The 21,569-nt window shown below is 47.9% G+C and overlaps 1 protein-coding gene across 3 annotated transcripts in view; it reads left to right on the top strand.

Annotated features, from left to right (window-relative positions):
• Positions 1-1,074: 1,074 nt before the first annotated feature.
• The window catches only part of LOC111157261 (transmembrane protein 255A), a 49,211-nt gene continuing 28,716 nt past the window's right edge, over positions 1,075-21,569 (top strand). For all 3 annotated transcript variants that reach the window (XM_022518540.1, XM_022518539.1, XM_022518538.1), the window contains exons 1-4: positions 1,075-1,143; positions 7,816-7,958; positions 17,325-17,387; positions 19,406-19,495. In XM_022518540.1, coding sequence (XP_022374248.1) covers positions 1,086-1,143; positions 7,816-7,958; positions 17,325-17,387; positions 19,406-19,495 — 354 coding nt within the window. In that variant the 5' untranslated portion in view covers positions 1,075-1,085. The remainder of the gene's footprint in view (positions 1,144-7,815; positions 7,959-17,324; positions 17,388-19,405; positions 19,496-21,569) is intronic.

Here is a 21,569-nt window from a genome sequence, read left to right as displayed (position 1 = left end):
CCTCTGCCACTTACGGGCTGAGTGGCTACAGGAAAATTTCGTGTCTTCTCTGCGATTCAGTCTCTTCATCTGTAAAATGGGATTATGGATACTTCCTCTTCCTGTCTTGCATGGCTGCTGCGATGAGAAAATGAGACCCCTGACCTAAAAGCATCTTGACCAAAGCACAGACTGGAATGGTGCTGATGCAAAGTCGTATTTGCTTTAGCTGAATCTCCTTCTAGCTCTTAGGGGGCTGTTGGTTCTAGAATTCTCAGATCTGGTGAATAAGGCTGTGTTCCCTCTCTCCATCTCTGCATAATTTTATACACTCTGGTCACATCCCTTCCCAGCCTTCATCTTTCTAGACTAAAGAGTCTGCGTTTGTTTAATCTATCTTCATATGGCAGCCCCCTCTCCCCTCCCCCACCCCCTTGATTATAGAGTGGCCCTTCTCTGGATCATCTCCAGCTCTATTATGTCATTCTGGAAGCACTAAGACCAAACCTGCACAAATGTGTGTGTGTTTGTGTGCGTGTGTGCCCCTGCGCGTGCGCTCATTCGTGTGTGTGTGTGTGTGTGTGTGTGTGTGTGTGTGTGTGTGTGTGTATTCATCAGCTCTGAACCTCTGACTCTGCCCCCTACCCAATTATAAATCCTAGAACAGGACGTTTGCCCAAGACCCTCTCTCCAAACTACAGAGAAGGCCGATTGGCCCCAGGCTGTAGCCTCCCCCTCTTTCTCTGCGCAGCCCTGAGCCCCAAGGGGCTAAAACGGCTCCCTGTCTGGCTTGGGAGGCTGGGAGGTGGATAACTAGGATGGGGGGGCCGAGGGGGGAGGGAGGGGGGGGTCTTGCGCAAGCGCACGCCGCTGCTATGCTGCTGCCTCCCGGAGCAGAGGGAGGCAGAAGAGGAGGGAGGGAGAAGAGGGGAAGGGAGGGGGAGGCGGCACTTGGGCTGCAGCTCGCAACCAGAGGCAGTCTCTCTCAGCTCTCGGAGGGACGGGGAGCGGCAGCCGCGGAGTAGGATGCTCTGCGGGGCGCCCTGAGCCGGGGGCGCGTGAAGCAGCTTCGGGGGCCGGGCCGGGGCCACAGGGCAGCTTTCACCATGCATCAGTCCCTGACTCAGCAGCGGTCCAGCGACATGTCCCTGCCCGATTCCATGGGTAAGTCCAGCCGCCCTTCCTAGGGGCGGCGGCAGCTAGGGGTGAGTGCACTGCCTTCTGGACTAAGAGCGCCGGGCCGCCCCGGGAGCCGGGAAGCGGGGCTAGGTAGGGGTCCGCGCACCCCAGCGTCTGGGTCGCCGACCAGAGCCCCAGGGGAGCGGCCCGGCGGGGGGCGGGGGCGACGCGCGGAGATGCGAGCGCCAAGCTTGCGTCGGAGTATCCCTGCCCCGGAGTGCGGGTGTGTGCGTGTTTGTGTGCGCGTGCCGACAGACTTGCAGCCAGTGGTAAATTCCAGCTGTCTGGGGATCAAAACACTTCCCTGCAACCTGCGCCTTCGCTTTCCATCCGACGCTCCCTCTTTGCAAAGTCCCCGTCACTTCTAAGAGCTCACGACTAACGACATTAGGAGAAGCAGAGTCCTTGCCCCCTTCCAATTCTGTCGAAGGTGCCCAGAAATTCAGAGCTGCAGTGGTGGGGGGGGCGGACTTGCACCTCGCTTCAGGGGGGGGGGGTTGCGCAACCCTGGGGGAGGGGCGGGGGGGAGAAGAAAGGAGGGGGGCTGGCGGGAGGGGAATTCCTAAGGAATCACTCAAGACAGCCCAGCCCTGCCATCTGCAGCAGCAGGATCAACATTCCTTGAATTTGATTCCTATTCTGCTCCAAATGCACGGAATAAAAATGCGTGAGTGTGGGGAAAAAAAGGGGGGGGGACGAGTGAGAGCGCGAGAAAGAAAGAGCCAGAGCGAGCCCGCGCATCTTCTGAAGTCGCGCTTTCTCTCTCGGGGTGGAATGGAGGGGGAGGGGGGACCCACTAGCCTGATTTGGTTCAACACTTTTCCTCATCACATCTGGGGACAGCTACCTCTAGGCATCAACTTGGCTGCCCCTCGAAGCTGCTTTTTGGTAGTTAGAAACAAAACACAAACCCAGTCCCCCTCAGCTGTTAGGCACCTTCCCAAACCCTATGATTTCACTGGGCGGAGAAATTAATTTGGAGCCCGGGAGAGCGGGAGGGGATTGTCAAACCATGATCCCACCTAATCTTAAAATTCGCCTCGGATACACTCTAACCAAATCGAATTATCTCTTGCCAACATACTTTACATTCTGCAAATTTCCTCCGTTCAGAATTCCTGCTATCCAATCTGCTTAGGTCTCCGATGAATTTGCGGGAACATCTCAAGAGGAGGGGGCGGGAGGAAGGTTGAACCCCCTATGTGAGCTCCCTATTGCCTGCGTAAGACTGGGTCTCAACAGAATTCGTTCACCGGAGGGGCCCCAGAAAGTGTCATCTCCTCGATGGTGGGAAGATCCGTATATTCAATGCTTTTGCATATTCAGCATAAGAATTTGTTTGTTTTATTTTTAAGGTCTAGTTATTTGCAACGTGGTCCAAATGAGGCCAAGGACTTGGGTCCGAATCCAGAACCCAGCAGTACCAGATTCCCTCCAGCTGTCTAACACAAGCGCGCAGGCACACACACACACACACAAACACGCGCACACACACACACAAACACACACGCACGCGCGCGCACACAGGAACACGGAATGCACTCCTCACCTTGGCCAGCTGTGGCGCCAGCGCAGCCCCTGGCTCCCCGACGCCAGACTGTTGCGCCAGGGAGGGTTAGGGGGGGAGAGTTGCGAGGCCCCGCAGCGCGCAATCCCGCCGCGGGCCACAACCACCTGCAAAGCTGGCCTCCCGCGCCGGGCCGTCTGCCTGTAGGGGAGCGGGCCGGGTAGGGGTCCAGGGCTTTAAATGTTGCTGCTTGACACACGGCTCTGTGGGTTGTGGAGCAAGACGAAGAGAGTTCTTTCTTGGGTTCCTAGGGGCCCTGGGCCAGTCTTGCGTTTCTCGAAAGGTCTGCGCAACAAGAAGCTGAGTGGGCTTCGCCCAGCCCAGACTCGATACTGCGGGAGGAGGATCATAGAGCCCTTACAGACGCGCGAGCCTGCTCCACGCCTCCCGCTTTGTAAAGTCCGCACACCGAGGGCACTAGCAAATTCCTGAGTCGAGTGGTAACCCTGGGTTTCCACAGTATGGACAGGGGACTCTCCCCGGAGTTCCCTGGCTCGGGGCCCGCACAACCCAGGCCTGAATCAGCGTCTAGGCTGTTTAGGAGCGACTCCCACTTAGCTCTGGCAACGCCACCTTCCCTTGCATGGCGGGGGAGGAGAAGTGGAGGTGGGGCTTAGGGTTTCAGACCCCAAGGGACAGCATTTCTGAGGGGATTCCCCCTACAGGCAAGACACAACCGCAGCCCAAACAATAACATTTAACACACACAGACACACACTGCACCAAGGTGCCTGCACGCTACGTTTGCTGGCTGCCTGGGGATGAGCAGTTAGTACAAGGCTGGGAAACAGAGGGGGCACTTGGCAATATGAAGATGGTCATTTGAACAGCGCCCCTACATCCCCCTCCCAGCAACCCCCGCCTCCCTTTTTGCAACACCGCCCCCAGGCTCTGAGGCACCTCTACTACAGCGGGGCCCTCCTTCCCTCCCGCTAACAATTCGCCAGCATTCGCCAGCGGCCTTGGACGCCTCTGGTTAAAGAACTGCAAAAGGGGGGAGGGGCGGGGGCGGTGCGGGATATCAGCACCTTTAAGGAAATGTTTGGGAGATTGGCAGAGTCTTGAGGCTCTTGTGTGGGCAGCCACCTGTTTCCGGCTGCTTGAGGCTGGGACTTCCCAGGACCCTCCTTGTGTGGCAAAGCTGACTCAGGTAAGCAAAGCCTAATTGGTTCAAAAGACGAGCCCCCCAAATTAGCCAGTCATCAGCAACATAGTGTACAGGACAGGCTACTGGGCCCTTGTCCTGGCTGCACTCTGATAGCCATTACACCCTTTAATCAAGGGGGTAATCAAGAACATGCACAAGGTAAAACATGAGTAAGCAGAGACAATCATCCCACCTTCTGGCAGCCTACACCTTCCTTCCTGTCAGCTACATCATCCTGGAGCTGGATTTATCATATGGGCTGTGTACCAGACCCACAATTACAAGGGTGACCGTAGCAGTTACAGTTAACATGTGTACTGAGCAAAGTATATAGGGACTCTGGAACATGAAATAAGGAGCGATTAGAATACAGTAGGCTTGGGAAGAAAAACTTTTGGAGGAGGTGAGTTTTGAGCAGGTTTTAGAGGAAGGGAGGGACTCACATTCAAAGACTGCAGTGCAGGTGGGGGCTCAGACCAAGGGGGGGACCAGGCTGTATCTGGAAGGGTGGAGACAGCAAATAATTGGGTGCTTCTAGAGTGTCACGGGGAATCTGGGGTGGGGGTGGGGCACTGCAGAGAGGGAGGGCTGCAGTAGCTCTGCAGGGAGGCTGCTGGGGGCGGAGGGGGGCAGGCGATGCCAGTGACGGGGATTTCAGACTCTCCCACTGCTGTTGGTTGCAGGGGTGGCTGTTGTCCTTTAAACAGAAATGTCCTGGGCACCAAGTAGGCCGGCCAGTGAGAGACACTGGGGGTGTGTGGTACCAGGTGACCAGAAGCCTTTTAGTTCTGGGGACCCTGTCAGGTGTGCCCTATTTTAAAAAATCATTTCTACGAACACAGCTTATATTTATTCATACAATCCCCCTGTCTTTTTGATTAGAAGGGAAACGATTCTGATATGTTGCCTCTTGTTTATTCAACAAGTATTGACTGCTCGCTCGCTAGGTATCAAACACTGCGATAGGCACCGTTTTCAAGTACCCCCAGCTTTGTTTAAGCACCTTACGGTATTGGCCAGAGGTTTTTGGTGGGTTGACTAACTAGACAAAATCAGAGTCAGATGTTCCTGTGTTCACGGGAACATCTAAGGCAGGCCCCAAATTGTACCCTAATAAGAATAGGGCTCCCTTCTAAAACGAAACAACCACCAGGAAAATGTCCTAAACAGACACAATGAGCTACCTTCTAGAAGCCTGAACCACACGTTCGGAGAACAGGTGTGTCTTGTTCTAAGTAGATGTGACTTTTAAGTCGAATTGACACTAAAGGTAAATGGAGAGGTGATTCTTCACTTTTTAAAAGCATTCGGCCCCCTCTCCAGGGTTCCTTATGATGGTCAACTCCCCAGGTGCCACTAGAAATAATTTTATCTTACACAATTGTACTCCTAGTGACTTGGGGGAGGGTGTGAAGGAGACAGGGAAAAGCTGTTCAACCTAGCGATAAGAGAGTTTTCTTAGGAATTTTCAAAGCAAATCCTATCCGGAGACAAGGCCCCTGTCAATCTGTAGGATCTTTGCCCGAGTTTCTCAACTGACTGGATTTTCAATTCAGGTTCTAAAGCAGGGGGGAAAAAATAGATTTTCAAATGACACCATGTGGTTTGCTGAGTCACTTTTCTGACCTGGCTCCTGTGCTTTTAAGAGCTAGAGTGATATTTACAAAGGAGACCCAAGAGCTGTGAATAGGATTTAAAGCCACTTGGCAGGGAACGAGCAGGCGAGTGATACTGAAAAAAATTAGAAAGACCATACACACACACACACACACACACCCCCCCCCCCCCCGCCTCGCGCAGCCGTTTAGTCTCTAAAGTTGTGTGTTTTCCCTGTGAGGTGTTGAGACACTTTCTGTGTCACAGAGATACCCTTGTTGTCTCCAGATGTTCCCTGGCTGTCTTTTGTTCATTTGAGGCAGGGGAGCACTAAGATGCGGTGAGAGACAGAGGAGAAGGCAGGTGGAATTGGGAGGTGATGTTGATAGGTTTAGGTTAGAGCCCCTCTGCGAAACCAACTCGCAGATTCACCGAGAAGCACCCATCATCAAACAGACTTGGGGACCCTGGTTTAAACATTCATTTATGGCCCCTCGAGATGCCAACAAAGGATAACTAAGCTTCAGGTGAACAGGAAATAAATCTTGGGCCCCCCTTCCCCTGCCCCACCCCTCCAGACCCCCTCTCCCAGCCCTGCTCCCAGCGTTTCCACCAATCAGCTTGCCATTTGCATCCCAAACAGCCGTCTTTCACCAAGGGCCCTGATGTCACAGGTGCCACTAGTGGTCCTTTATGCTCTTCCCCATGGAGGCTGGACTCAGGCCCCACTGGAGAGGAGCCTCATCTCCCATCTCTCCCCACCTCTGCTCCCAGGTCGAGGTCTGGCTCTTTATAGTCTGTGGGTGCCTATAACGGCTCTTCTACATTTCAATGTGAAATAGTCTCAGAACGGGATCGCATTAGAAATGACCCTGATGAGTCATGTCCCTCACTTTCCAGGCTGACGTCAGGGGAGACCGCCAGCCCCTCCCACCTCCCTTGGAGCCCTCGGCGGGCCGCACTGGGGAAGACAAGATGGATGGTGGCTCGAACCCAGGGTTGGCACTCCTGGCACTCTGCGTCCACACCAGGAGGGCAGAGCGGCTGTGGGCTGCGCGGGCCGGGCCACAGCCCTTCCCTCCCCCACCTGGCCTGGGTCTCGCTCGCTGTCTCGCCTCCCTCCCCCTTCCTTCATCCCCTCTCCCCTCCCTCCCAGTGGTGCAGTCTGGGCGGCTTCAAAGGCAGCTGCTGCCTTGAGGCTGCAGTGAGGCCTTTCAGAATGACGAGGTCCTGGGAGCAGATTCTAGTGGCCTCTTTAGGCCCATAAATGCCACTCAAGCTGCCTGGGTGGGCGACCCCATCATAAGGCTCCCCGCTGCTTCATCCTCCTCGCTAGGGAGCTGGACTCTCCCACCACCAACCCCCCCTCCGCCCCTCTTTGCTTCTGTTTACAGAACTCCTAGGTGGGAACTCATGCCTAGTACTTCCCGCTGAGAGTCCCTTCCCCAAGCCACAGAAATGCAGGCAGAGTGTGGGGCGGTGCTCCATTCCTTTTTTTTTTTTTTAATTAAATTCAAAAGTGAGTCTAGATACCATTTTTCTATCTGACTTAATAAGCCTGTTTTCAAAAAAAAAATATTGGTTTGCGCTATCGTGTCTGATAAGCACTGAATGGAACGGGTTTCTTGTCGTTTATATTTATGTCACCCTCACATAAGCCTAAATGTGTATAAGTTATAATCTTCCCCATCTACCTCCCCTGATACATATCTTTGTGGACTAATGGCCTCCAAACACTTACTTTATTACACACATTTATTATGTGACAGATCTTGCCAACACACCATTTTAAAGTTTATACATGAGGTGGCAAATGTCAGAAATAAATGAAAAAAAAAATCCCAGTACCTGGCTTGGTTGTGATATTTACACTGAAAATGAAATTTCCTATCTCCAGCTTATGAAAAAACCCTTCTTGGTCGCATATTGGCTTTAAGATATTTTCATTTAATATCTCCACACGCACACTTCCCATTTATCATACACCTCATAATTTAGCCTAAAAAACCCCACTCTACTAAGTAGGTATGACACATCTTTTACAGAATGCCGAAAGCCCCCAAATTTGTTTTTGTTTCATTTCTATGTAACTGGTAAGATTTCTTCTGTTGTTCATTTTTCAACTGGAAATATGAGTTTGTCTTTTTTTTTTTAATTGTAAACGTGGCACCTGACGATGGCAAAAAAACTGAAATGCCATCCATCCCTTCCCAGTAATTCCTCTCCCCAGAGATAACCCCAGTGACCAGCTGAAGTAGGAAAGGAAGACCTTCCTAATGATTTTTCCTTTAAGTCCATTCCTTCTCTGGCCGAAATGAGCAATTTCAGCTTCTCTGTGTGCTTTCAGGAGCCTTCAATCGAAGGAAACGAAACTCCATCTACGTCACCGTGACCTTGCTCATTGTGTCCGTGTTAATTCTCACGGTGGGCCTTGCCGCCACCACCAGGACCCAGAATGTGACCGTCGGAGGTTATTACCCAGGAGTTATTGTAAGTATAAAAGGCATAGGTAGGTCTTGGTGGCTTTCTAGCTCGTCTTTCAGGTTCTACTCTGACGGTTTTCAATTCTGCTTGAGTTTCTAGTGTTTGCTCAGTTTTTCCTCCTTGAGGTTTCCTTATATGTGTTTAGAGAGGCAACTCTGGGCCCATTAAGAAGAGCACTAGACTGAGAATCAGAAGAATTGGGGCTCTGTCCAGAATAGTGGTGTGATCCCGGGCAAGGCACCTCATTCTTTAGGACCTTGGTTTTCCAGTCTAGGAGAGGTTACTAACTAGCAGTGTTAACCTTAGCCTAAGGTCCTTTTCTCTCGGGGCATCTACTCTCCTATATATAATGGGGCTCCCCGGATCTTCCTGAAATCTGAGGACAGCTTGATGCTCTGTGACCGACAGCACTGATCTCCAAAGTACTCCTACACTGCTATAAGAAAAGATATGCGGAATATTTACTTCTAAAATGTATGTATTTATTCATTTGTAAGTTTTAGACATGTTCCTAAAACATACAAAAATGGAAATCCAAAGATTAGATTAAAAACAATAATTTTTAATACCTTCATACTAACACTAAAATTTCAAAGAATGAACGTGAAAGATAGTGGCTATAAATCCTTATTTGAAATACCGCACTAGATGATTTTGAATGTTTTGGGCCTACATATCAGATATGACTTAGATTATCACTGGCATTGGTTAAAGATTTTTTTGTTAATTTGAGTAGAGTTGACACACCGTGTTGCGTTACTTTCAGGCGTACGGCGTAGTGATTCAACATTTCTAGACATTAGTCTGCTGCTCTCACCACAAGTGTCGCTGCCATCTGTCCCCGTATAAGGTGGCATCCTTGTTTTTTAACGTCAGTCCCACACTGTGGCTGACAAAAAGTTCATCCTGAGAGAAGTGTCAGCTCTGCCATTTTCTTGCGGCTCGCTTCTGCTTACATTATTAGGGTCATCTTAGCAGGAGCCTTTCCAAAGCACTTGCCCATTTTGTAGGGACTGGTTTAGTTAAAACTAGATCACACAGTCGGAGTACACATTAAATGCTCCGCCGTCAACAACAACTGGTCGCCGCTAGGATTTTGCTTTCCTCCTGGCAAGGCAGCCCACCTTGGCATCTCACAAGGGCGGGGTGGGGGGGAGGCGCCAGTGACAGTCTGTTTCTTGAAAATTCGCAAGGCTTAATTTCTTTTTTTACCATTTTAGATAAACAGTAAATGGGAAATGAGAGTTCAGGTAGTTTCTTCCGTAGATCAGTGGACTGCTTTACCCATCTATCTCCGGGGTGCACACAATCCGCTCTGAAAACCCCTGGACTCTTAATATACAAAAACCTCATTTTATGCCAGCTCTTCGTGTTGTGTACTTTAAACATAGACACTTTCATTTGCCATTTATACCTCAATAAATCTGGGGAAAAGAAAAGAAAATCAAAAACAAACACGAACCTCGTTCAGATCGGCACATACTGCTTGTTGAACCCGAAAGCCTAACTCTAGAGGTTGGGTCATATTTCACTATCAATCGTATGACTTCCCAATTATAATTTGCAATTAATCGTAGAGAGCGGGAAGGAAGTTTAGGACAATTTTTTTTTTTTTAAGTACAGCAAAGAGGTCAGATGTATTTGTGTTGTTGTTGTTTTTCTTTTTTCTTTTCTTTTCCTTTTTATTTTTTTGGAGAGGTGGGGTTGGAGAGGGAAGTCAAGGGAGAGGAAAGGATTAAAGATGGATGCCTTTGACAAGGCCGCACTGTGAGTGACCAAGCCTGACGCGGGTTGCCTAGGCCACGGGTTCCACAGTCAGCCTCCACAATAGCCAAGGTTAGCCAGACTGGGGCTGCGCCTCCCACCTCCCAGGAGTTGAAGGCTGCCCAGTAAGTTCCTTCCCCGCTCTTGGCCCTTGGGCCGGCAGGGCTCCCCCCCGGCCAACGGCAGGTGTCCCGCAGACACCATTCAGTGCCCTCTGTTAAACATGTGATATGAGAACTCACCCAGTCCACTTCCTGTGGTGAGGCAAGAAAGCCAGTTGTCAGCAGAATTGGGTTTTATTTTTAAACACAAGCAGGGGGGTGGGTGGTGAGGAGGAAAGGGGAGGTAAGATTGCACTTTGGTGGCTTGGAAAGGCAATTTATATAGGGTCTGTATGACTGCGTGCCTCAGGTAGCTGCGCTTTGTAGAATATTTCTGATGGAGGAGCAAATGCTCAGGCCAGGATTCAGACTCTCCATGGATGAGGAAAAGGTGCTTTCTGTGTCGTTTAAGAGTAGGAACTCCTACTCTAGAATGGTGACTGTGAACCTTCTTTGTAGCATATGGGCCCGTGGGTGGCTAGGTTAGAGTACATTAACAAAGGAAGGAGGACAAGTGATTGTTGTGATTGTTGTTATTCGGGTACCTGATGTTCAGCTAGCCAGGAAGTTGAAGCAGTGGTGTGTGTGTGTGTGTGTGTGTGTGTGTGTGTGTGTTTCACTAAAAGCTAACATAGAAATGTTAAGAGGAGAACCATCCCTAAAGGACAGTGTGCCCCCACAGTTTAACCTTTAAAAAAGGTGCTCTCGGAGTTCCTGTAGATTGTTTCTTTTAAAATGGGTTTTAATTATCGAAAATGAATGGGGAAGATTGCAGCTTGAAAAACGGAAAAATGCATTTGAGGTCAGATCCCGTGGTAACAAATACAGTAATGACCCAGGCCTGAGAAATGAAGATTTATCCGGAAATGGAGTGCTCTCACTAATCGAATCTTTTGGTTATCAGAGAGGTAGGTACTATATAAACTCTAAGCCAATGGTTTCCCCACCTTGGTGTGTATAAGAATGAGCAGGGGAAGCTGGGGAAAATGGAGACCTCAGCTCCCTGCCCCACAGAGAATCTGATCCAGCAGGTTCAGGTAGGGGCGGGGAACCTGAATTTCCTTTTGATGAGCTAACTTTTGATTGAGAAAGTAATACACATTGAGTCTGCATTTTAATAAATAGCCCCAGGAGAACCTAATTCGAGTCAACCAGCAACAACCGGGAGAACTAAAACCTAAGAACTAAAATATGCTCAGCCATAAAACCCGAATGAATGTAGTAGAGCATTTTAAGATTGGTCACTTGGAATATAAATGATTCTTGTATAGAAATGTGAAAAATATCAGTCTACTTGGAACTCTGCTGTTTTGGGGTTAACTAAAAAAAAAAAAAAAAAAAAAAAAACCCCACCACAGAATCATCCTAAACTTCCTTTCTGCTCTCTCCAATTAATTTGCTGGTTAAATGTGTTAACAGTACGCAAGAATTTTAAATTTTTGAAACAGACAAATCAGGGAGCTGTTATTAGATTAAAAGAAGAGTTACCTCACATACAACCCATTTAAATATTGAGATCTCAGGCATTTTAAAATGTAATTATATTTGCACAGCTTAAACTCAGGTGAAACTTTTCTAGGGCTTATGTATTTTGCCAAGCAAGATGCCTTTGTACAGTGAGGTGAGTTATAATCGAGCCTAAGCCACTCTCTGAGCTAGAATGTGGTACCATCATCCTAAGACATACGTACACACATGCATCTTTAAAGACGTGCTGATCTGTACGAGCTGAACTTTGCGATTTTTTTTAAAAAACGAAAACCGATAAAGACAAACTGGCTTATGGTTTTTACTGTCCTCGAATGTTCGAGACGTATTCCATTCCTGCAGAGTCTTCCGTGAGCTTTCTGCAGCGGAGGCCTAAAAAAACAGGGGGCTCGGTTGTTGTTGTATAAAGCTGAAAAGGGCCAGAGGGAGAGAGCCTGCTCCTTCTCTGTAACGCTTTAACCTTAGATCCAGGAGAATGAGGCCTTGAAATGTGTTTCCCCAGCAACCCACAAGATGGGGTTGGCCACCTGATTAGCGTGGAAATCCTTTCATTCTTGTACCCTCTCTCCAGCTGTTGTACGTACTGTTAAGGCCCATACCAGCCTGGGGTTCCTTTCAAGAAAAAATAAAATAAAAAATAATAAGAGTTTCAGCCCCGTTTCCAAGGTGTGTGTGTGTGTGTGTGTGTGTGTGTGTGTGTGTGAATTGAAAAATTCTATCAGAGTTACCATGGGAGAGTAGGAGACTGAGACAACAGGCATCATTTGAGGCAACAGCCCAGAAACTTTCTTTCGGCAAGTATGGCTTCAGCTTCACATGTGAGGACCCTTGCTAAATCCAACAAAGTGTAGATTAAAAGAATTGACTGCTAAGGAAACGTACAGAGCTCTGGATAGGGGGATTTTGTGGTTTGTTGTGGACTGCGCAGAAATTTTGTCCACCTCTTGTTGAAAATATTTCTAAAATATAAAATCATTCTAAAATAAAGTTCCTACCTTAGAAGTCCATTTCAAAGATGAGACTCGAATCTGGATTTGCTCAATCAGATGTCTAATGCCGGCAAGTTCTGTCATTGGCTCCCTGTTGCCTCCTTACCATTGTCATTCAGGGTTCACTGAAGGTGCCCTTGGCCTGCTCTCCCATTCCCCTTCTTTTGCCAAAATTGTCAGTTCCTGGCCCTGAACACAACTTGGGTTTTTCTGCCTTGTTGCTGTGGTTTTCATTGTTCGCCCTGGTCTGGAATGTTCTCCCTCGGCTCTCTCTCTCTCTATTGATCCAGACGTTCTGTTCTATCCCAACTTCAAGACATGGCTGGGATGTTTTTTCAACCCCAGGGGTCCACAGTGGTGTCTATCATCTTTGAACTCCCTACCATAGAGTTCTCCTACTCATGGTTCCAGAAAATACCTACATCATCCCCCTTTATGGCATCTGTTGCACCATATTCTTTGGCTTTATTTATTCAGGTCCATCATCCCTTATCTGAATCCTTGGGCCCAATGTGTTTGAAAATGTAGACTTCTTTTTTTTTTTTATTTTAGAAAGATAATACAGTGCATATATTATGTTATCTAACATCCCGGTGAGGTCTTAAGAACCCCCCCCCCCATAAGCAGCTCCTTCATATTTCTCTAATAAACTATGAATTTTTATACTAAGTAGATAAAGATTATAAAATAATCTCACATCAGTCCAAGGTTTTGCCACCAAGTTAGTTACCAAAAAACAAAACAAAACAACCTTTTGGTTTTAGCAGCTTTTTGGATTTCAGGATTATGGGAAGAAATTGTGGACCAGTTTACTTAATTACAGCTTCTTGAGGTTGAGTCTCTTTGATCATGGTATCATAACCCACCCCCCCAACTTCTGGCCTCCAAATCACAGATCTAGCACAGTGCCGGGCTGCACAGTAGATGTCCAATTAACATGTATTGAATGACTAATCCTTCTGAGCGTCAGAGCTGGGTGTTTGCCGCAATGACTGGGAATCAGCCTAAGTTACAGGGCCCAGTCCAAAAAGAGCCCTTAAATCTGACTTTGATTTCTAATGGTTTGACTTTTTCTTCAACGAATGGAGGGCAGCCAAAACAAAGCAAATTGGTTATTTATTCAGGTAATGCGGAATCAAGATGGAGGTCCAAAGGTCTGCATTTCCCATGATTCCATGCAGTTCTTAAGGGGTGACCACAGAGCTTTCCTTTCTGAGGCCTCAGGAGAGTGAACAGTTGACTAGAAGCAACTGCCCACTTTCTGGAAGTTCTGTTGATTTGTCCTTTTTAATTTTCAACCCCTCGGCTCTTCCTCAAATAGGACTTTTCACTCCCTCCTTGCAGGGAACTTCTTTCCTGGAGAGGGAGGGGCAGTGACGAAGGGCGCTATTCTACTAACGCACCACAAATGCAGCACAGTGTGGCTGAAAGAACACCAGCTGTTGGTCAGGGGACCTGTGGACTAGTCCTGGCCCTGTCATTAACTTGCTGTAAGCGGGGATAAGTCCATACAGTTCTCTCGGCCGCCATTTTCCTGTCTATCAAATGGGAATGGCATCAGCTCCGGTAAACTTCCATAGCGTTACTGTGACCAAAATGGAGGACACATGTTCCTTTAAATTCGATGCTTTTCAAATGTACGATAGTTTTAGCAACACTGGTGAGTTCATCAACCTGCCATCCAGGTGAGTGAGTTCTTCCAGCCATGACTCAACAGATGTTGTAGTTCCCTGTCTGGTGAACTCTACCTATCTTTGACCCCATTTAAAATGCCTCCTCCTTTGTGAAATCTTAGAACTACCATTTATTTAGCATCCTACCTTATGCGACTCACACCACATACTTTATTTTTTTTTTAAATAAAGAGAAAGAGAGACAGAGATAGCAAGAGAGAGCAGGAGCAGGAAGGAGAGGGAGAAGGAGACTCCCCACTGAGCAGGGAGCCCAATGTGGGGCTTGATCCCAGGACCCCCTGATCATGACCTGAGCCAAAGGCAGACGCTTAACTGACTGAGCCACCCAGGTACCCCCCAACACACACACACTTAATTAAAAATTTTTTTAAAAATTTGGGTATAGTTGACACACAATATTAAACTAATTTCAGGTGTACAACATAGTGATTCGACTTCTCTGTACATTATATTCCGCTCACTACGAGTGTCACTCCCATCTGTCCCCATACAATGCTAGGACAATACCATTGTCTATATTCCCCACTCTGTGCTTTTCATTCCCATGACTTATTCATTCCATAACTGGAAACCTGTATTTCCCACTGCCCTTCGCTCGCCACCTTCCCCGCTGGCAACCATCCATTTGGGCTCTGTATTTATAGGTCTGATGCTACTTTTTGTTTGCTTGTTCACTCATTTGTTTAGTTTTTTTTCAGATTTCACATATAAGTGAAATCATATGGTATTTGTCTTTCTCAGTCTGATTTATTTCACTTAGCATCGTACCCTCTAGGTCCTTCCATGTTGCCACAAATGGCAAGAGCTCATCCTTTCATGGCTGAGCAATATTCCCCTGCATGTATATACACCTCGTCTTCCTTATTTATTTGTCTATCAGTGGACACCTAGGTTGCTTCTATATCTTGGCTATTCTGAATCATGCTGCAATAAATGTAGGGGTGCATAGATCTTTTTGAATTAGTATTTTTGTCTTTGCAGGGGTAAATACCCAGTAGAAGTCACACTACATATTTTATCTCCTTTCATCCTCCCGGCAGCCCCGTGTGGTAGTTAGTTGTGACTCCCATTGTATAGATGGGGAAACTGACACACAAAGTGGGTAGGACTAGTCCAAGGTCACACAGTTCACAGATAGTGGGGCCAGGGATGTAATACAAAATGAATGATCATCTTCTCCTATAGCACTATTTTATCCCTTTCTTGTGGTCCTTAACCCACAGTCCGTCTCTCCTTCACTGGACTACAAACTGCTGGAGGGCAGAGGTCATGTCTTATTATCTGACACAAGTATTTAGTGAATATTAAAAAACCGAATGATCAGAGTGGATTCAAGTGGAACAGAGAGAAAGGGAGGGAACTGGATAAAGTCACTGGCTGACCTGAGACTTCAAGTCCCGGGTGCCTTGTCTTTCCAGTCAATTCCAGGAGGCTTCAGCCCACCTCTTCTGGCCACTACCATCAGGGAGTTATTTGAGAGCACCTGGAATGTTGAGCGTTTTTGCTTCCCGTCTGAAGGCCAAGCCTGCTTTTGGGGTTCAGGAGACATTAAGCGAAACAGCTGCGGATACTGATAAACTACTCAGACTTACGTTCCATGTGAGAAGCTGCCTCCGACCTTCTCTCCATCTCCCCAAGTGGTCCAGAATGCCACAAGCACAGACTAGTCACAGAATTCTTCCTGAAAAATAAAAGCTGTGGAATATACTGCAGGCAGGGGAAAGAGCAAACATGAAGCTCTCTTATGAAATTGAGCAAATAATGATAGGATTTTCCAGCTCAAATTAGGTTAGAGCTGCTCAAAAAGTAAATGTCTTCAAAAATAGTAAAAACCACGGGAACAATATGTACTGAGTACTTACTGTGTGCCAAGCACTGTGCTAAGTTCTTGGAATGTATCTTCCTGGTTCATGCTTGCACAAGTCCAATGAGGTAGCCCCTGCTAGAGTCCCCATTTCCCAGATCAGGAAACTGAGGCTGAAGGAGGCTAATCCGTCTGTTCAAAATCCCACAGACAAAGGTGGAAGAGCTGGGGTAGGAACCCAGGCTGGTGTGAGAACCAGGTTTTAATCAGTATACTTTACGACAAGACATTTAAATTACATTTAAAATAAGAGCCGGCGGCGAGGTGGGCGGAGTTTAACTGTTGAGCGTGGACGTTCTCAGTAGAGTCTTGGCGGGTGTGGGATATACCCTCTTGCACGTTGGCGTCTATTTCCCAAGAAGTGTTGCTGGCTGAGTGGCCAAATGAGTCCTTGGAAATTTGTATTCATCCCTTCCGTTCATTCCCTTTCATTCTTGGATTTCTGAGACCAGCACTCAGTGCCCCCACGAGCCCCACCCCATTTCTGCCCTGCCTTCGGTCCATTAGATTTCCAAGTTCAGCTGTAAGGCGTGGGGGGCCTCAGATGGAAATCGATGCCCCTGTGAGCCACAGTAAAGCTGTAGATGGAAACCTGGCCCATCAGGGAGGCTAAAGAGACCTGTAACTACATCACCGAGCTTGTGTTAAGATTTATTGGTCCGTGCTCACCACTTTTTACTTATTCCATTTTTATCCCTACCGACAGCCATCGGTTAGGGATCGTGTGCAGCTGAGCCTGGCTGACTCAGTCCACTAATGGCAGAAGGGAGAGGAAAGTGGGACCTGCTACAGTGAGCCATCATTCCAGCCACTTAGGGAGATTGTTTTTTTAGGGCTTTACACGGCCATTTCTGTTCACCCTCTAATGAATGCTTTCTGTCCATAAATGAAGCAGAGATGGAAGAAGAGGTGAATAAGTGCTAACATAAATTGCAGTGGGTCAGCCACAAATACAGGCTTTCAAAAAATAGGGGTTTTTTTTAAGTCTAGGTTAAGGTGCTTGCTGATTTCTAAAGCACTTCCTGGGTTTGATTAGTGGGCCGGATGCATCAAAAATTGCTATTTCAAATCTTTACTTTGTAATCCATGTATCAGAGTATATGATCTCCTTTCCAAAAAAAAAAAAAAAAGATAAAGATCAGACTGTAACGTGTGCTTTTCACCATTATATGTCTCTTACTGAGTCTTACAGTCATGCGCTAGGTAATAGATATTGACATTGAAATAGGCAGACTCTGAAAAGCTCTGGTTGACCTTTGCTTTGAGTTTTTAGGCACATGAGTTTCTTCTTAGGTCTGATTCGTTTCTATAAGGAAAGATGGACAAATGGTGGGAGAAATACTTTTATTGAACACGTCGTATCTGTGTAAGAGCTGCATGTGTCGTATCAGACGTTGTTCGTTGCCCTGAATCCCATCCATTGCATGGGCAGGCTGATCACCTTCCCATATGTTTGCCATGTTGCCTTGCAGCTCGGCTTTGGATCATTCCTTGGAATCATCGGATCAAACCTTGTTGAGAACAAACGGCAGATGGTAAGTTTTCATCGCTATGGAATCATACTCTTCATCTGGAAAAGCTCAATATTCATATGGGTAACTAACATGCTTCTTAAGGTTTCCCAGGTCGGGCCACAGAAGAAAATGCCCCTTTGCCTTTTCCCCTCAGCCACCAAGGAACTTACTCTAAAGTGACCCTGTGGTATGGGACTTGTTCCTGTCTTGCCCGACACTCCCTCAGTGCCCTGGTTAGTCTCCTTAAGTGAAAGGGATAGAATATTCTGGATCTTGCCCTTTGCTTTCCTCCTCCCTCTCTGATGCATAAATTTGTGGGAAGTTTTTGCAGAGGATTCCTGCCTTTTAGGATATCACCTTCTAGGAGACTTCAGTTAGAACAAATGGGCCCGCCGAAGACAAAACAGCGAGCCAACCGAACGTATTCCCATTACCCAGAGCTTGAAGTTAAGTGTGTTGTAAGGTTCGAAGGAAGAATGAGCAGATAACAGGAGGCAAAACTTAGAAAGTTCTATGTCCTAATGGGGGCCCACAAGGGCAAGCTGCTGGATTTCCTGGCACCGGCCGAATTACAAGCATATTACGGTTTTAGACTCTTGTAAATCAGGATGCCTGGACAGTGGTCAGATGGTGCACTGATTAGGCTCCCCCAGCACAAGCCTCTGTGGCATCTAGACTTTGATAATGGGGTCTATTTAACGGCAAGTTTAATCAGATAACGTAATAGCTCCAGGGACAGAGAACTCCAACCGTCTGTTCTCCCCCAGCAATGTGGGGAATTCCCTCAGGGGAGCGCTCCGCGTTCTCTTCTTCCATTTCACCTCGACTCCCCGCCTCTCCCGCCAGTCCTATTTGCTCTCCGGGCTTACATTATTCAAAATAACGGGGGAGTTTTAATTGCAGGGCTGATCATCGCATAGCTAATAATGCCAATTTCACGACAGCGTTCATCCATTATTTACCAATTCTCTGTAGCGCTGTGAAGTGAGATTGATGGGCAGAGGCTTCTGAACAAGCCTGAAGGAGAGAAGTATTTCCTCCCAGCCTGCTGAGAAGGAGAACCTTAGGGTAGCCTTGACTTTGATTTGATTTTGCCCTGGAGAGCAGTTTAATGCTGTGCTCTTTTCCCCTTTTCCCCCAACAAACACCTCAAGGAAGAAAAGGACTGATTCTGTGTCCTTCTGAGGATCAACCCTGGGCAGATGGTGGGTTTAGGTGACACCTATCCCCCCCCCCCCCAGCCCCCCCCCAGCCCTGGAAGCACCTTCCCCCACATCAGCTTGTGCTATCTCCCTTGTATCAGAAGACAGATTATTAGGGAAATTTGTTATCTAACATGATCAGAGTATAGGGCAGTCTGGTGCAAGCACACCTTTTTCTTAAACATTTTCATAAGTACTACACAGAGTTGATCGGTTCCAGAGACTTCCATCCTTGGGAGATGTCTTCGATATTTAAATCTTAATAAGTTGAATGTGCCTTCCTCAACCACGCAGAAGGCCAGGTGGGGTTGTGTGGGAACTCAGAATCATCGCCATCTCCATCGCTGCCCACAGTGAGGGGTTGAGAGGAACGCTGGCCCGGGAGTTGGTGGGCACCGGGCTCTTCTGTAGACTGGATGGGGACCCCGGGCGCACCACTTCCGCTCTTTGAGCCTCCAGCCCCACAGTAAATAAAACAGGGGTTTGGGCTACGCAACGTCAAAGGTGCAACATCGTTCTGAGTCTGAGGAGGGAGGGACACACAATCAAATTCCTCCACAGGGAGAGAATGTTCCTCCGCAGACAGTATGCTCACAGACTCACAGAGTGGATTTCTTAACTTGCCCCGAAAATGTAAAAAATGCCTTCAGCGGCCCCTAACCCAGCCTCCCCCGGCTCCCACTCATCCTGAGTGATTGAAGAAAAGCACCCCCATGGGGCGACCGGCCATAGTTCGCCTTTGGCTGGCTTTCTCTTGGGGGTCCTGTAGTATCCGGGAGCGGCAAGAGTGGAAGGCTAACAGACACCTGTGTTGTGTCGTTCCCCCCCCCCCTGCAGCTGGTGGCTTCTATCGTCTTTATCAGCTTCGGTGTGATTGCGGCCTTTTGTTGTGCCATCGTCGACGGGGTCTTCGCTGCCAGACACATTGTGAGTACTTTCAGCCCTGGGTCAGAGGAAGCATGCCATAGAGCAAGACTTCACTGAGCGTGTGCGGGGTGTGTGTGCTAAGGGCTGGGCTGGGTCCAGAGGAGGGGGAAAATGGGATCCCTGTCTCAAGTCGTCGAGCGTCAAGCTGAGGACGCCACTCAACCCCCAGTCATCTAGAGAACCGGGGCGAAGCTTGGGGTATGAACTCTAAGTGCCACAGCTATTTCTCTTGGACTCCAGTAGCCAGGACAGGCTTCCCTGAATCGCCTTTGACATGAAGGTGTGATTTGGAAAGGCAGAGGCAAGGGCACTGGGGCCGGGGAATGGCTTGGAAAGGACGCTGGGGGCGAAGAGGTAGGGAGAAGCGGGAAGACGTATGAGTTCTGAGAGCCTTGGAGGTTTCAGTAGCAGCAGGAGCAGACCCTGAGCACAGAGTCACCTCTTCACAGATTGCTGAACCTTGCTGTCCCTATAACAGGGGTTGGTGTTTAGTGATGTGACTGGGGTCCAGAGAAAACCCTAGGGCTAGAAGCTTCCACTCAGAGCCCAGTCCTGGAGTTGAGGGGCCAAATCCTCAAAGCTGTGCCTTGAGAAAGGCCATTTGACTCCTAAAACCCAAACTTGGGCTCTTCTCTGAGGAAGCCTGGGGTTCAGGGCATTCCCATGTGGCTCTCCACAGGAACCCTTGCCCCTCTTTTCGTACTTGCCATTCCACACTATTCCAGACTATTCTGCCAGGGCTGACTTCTCCATTAGGCACAATGGGCACAGTGCTTGTGACCTATGGTACTTCCAGGGTTTCATAAAAATATTATCATTTCTTTTCAAATCAGTAGAAAAGGGATGAGTTTTTAGGTCAAGGAGAAGTTTTCACATATAAATATATTTGTCTTTATACCAAAGCAGTCATTAGATATAATTAAAGAGAATATAATTTTCACTATCTTTTAATGGGGAGAGGAGACCACAAAAGCAAAAGTGCCTACGTCCCAGGGCAGTCATAGCATAGCCCTGATCGCTCACAAACCAAAATCAAACGCAAGCCACGGCAACTTACTGGGTCCCCACGACAGACACAGATACTCCTGTTTAGAAAATGAAAACATCTCATGAGCTAGTTGGAAATGTTTTGTTTTCTGAAACAGCCAATTTAGAGCAAACCTGTATTACCCAAAGCTTCTCTGGATTAATGATATTGGCAAATAGTGCCGGTCGTCCTGAGGCAGTGACCTGAGTATGGTTGGATCTGGGGAAGGGTGATCTGTGATGCTGTTGTTTTAATTCCAACTTGCTCTTGGACCCTCCTCTCAGGCGTAAGAGTCAGTCCATCGTTGGCCAAGATTAGAGGAACTCATGCGGTCAGTGCTGCCCCACAAAGAGTTTCTGAACTGGTGACTCAGGAGGTCATTTCTGGGCAGGGGGCAGAGTCAGGGGTGGGAGAGAGAGGCTCTTGGCCCAATTTTCTTTTCGGGGTCAAGAATTTAAATGTAGGCCCTGATATCAGACCCAATCCTTCTGATCTTAGCTGAGGGCAGCCATCTTCTTCGTCTTTTTCTTCTTAGAAAGAAAAATGACACATGGGGAACTTGTGACATCCACAAGCCTACCACCTTCACGTAACAAGTCTTAGCATTTCTGCATCTTACCCTCTGAGTGCACACCTATTTGTGTAGTAGTGAGGTTACAGCCCAATCCCAGCGTGGGTGCTATGTTGCATTCAACAGGAGCCATTTTCATAACAATAATGCCTTGTTTTTGTGGAGCGCATTTAGCTTTTCAGTGTGCCTTCCCATCTATTCTCTCATTTGAGACCCACAGCAATCCTGTGAGATATGTAGGGCAGACATTATTATCCCCATTTGACAAGGAGTATTCACTCCCAGGCAGTCTCCATGGTAACAGAGGCCTAGTGGCCAAGAAGCCTGCAGTAGATTTTGACGGCATCATGTGCTAAAATGGCTTCCTCCTTTTCCCTCCTCCTCCCACTCCTGATGTGTATTTTTTTAAACAGCTTTATTGGGTCGCCTGGGTGGCTCAGGCAGTTAAGCATCTGCCTTCAGCTCAGGTCATGATC

This window comes from Enhydra lutris, unplaced genomic scaffold (assembly GCF_002288905.1).
Source record: "Enhydra lutris kenyoni isolate GAN:26980312 unplaced genomic scaffold, ASM228890v2 scaffoldscaffold53, whole genome shotgun sequence".
NCBI classification, from domain to species: domain Eukaryota; kingdom Metazoa; phylum Chordata; class Mammalia; order Carnivora; family Mustelidae; genus Enhydra; species Enhydra lutris.
This window is presented reverse-complemented; position numbering and strand designations above follow the sequence as displayed.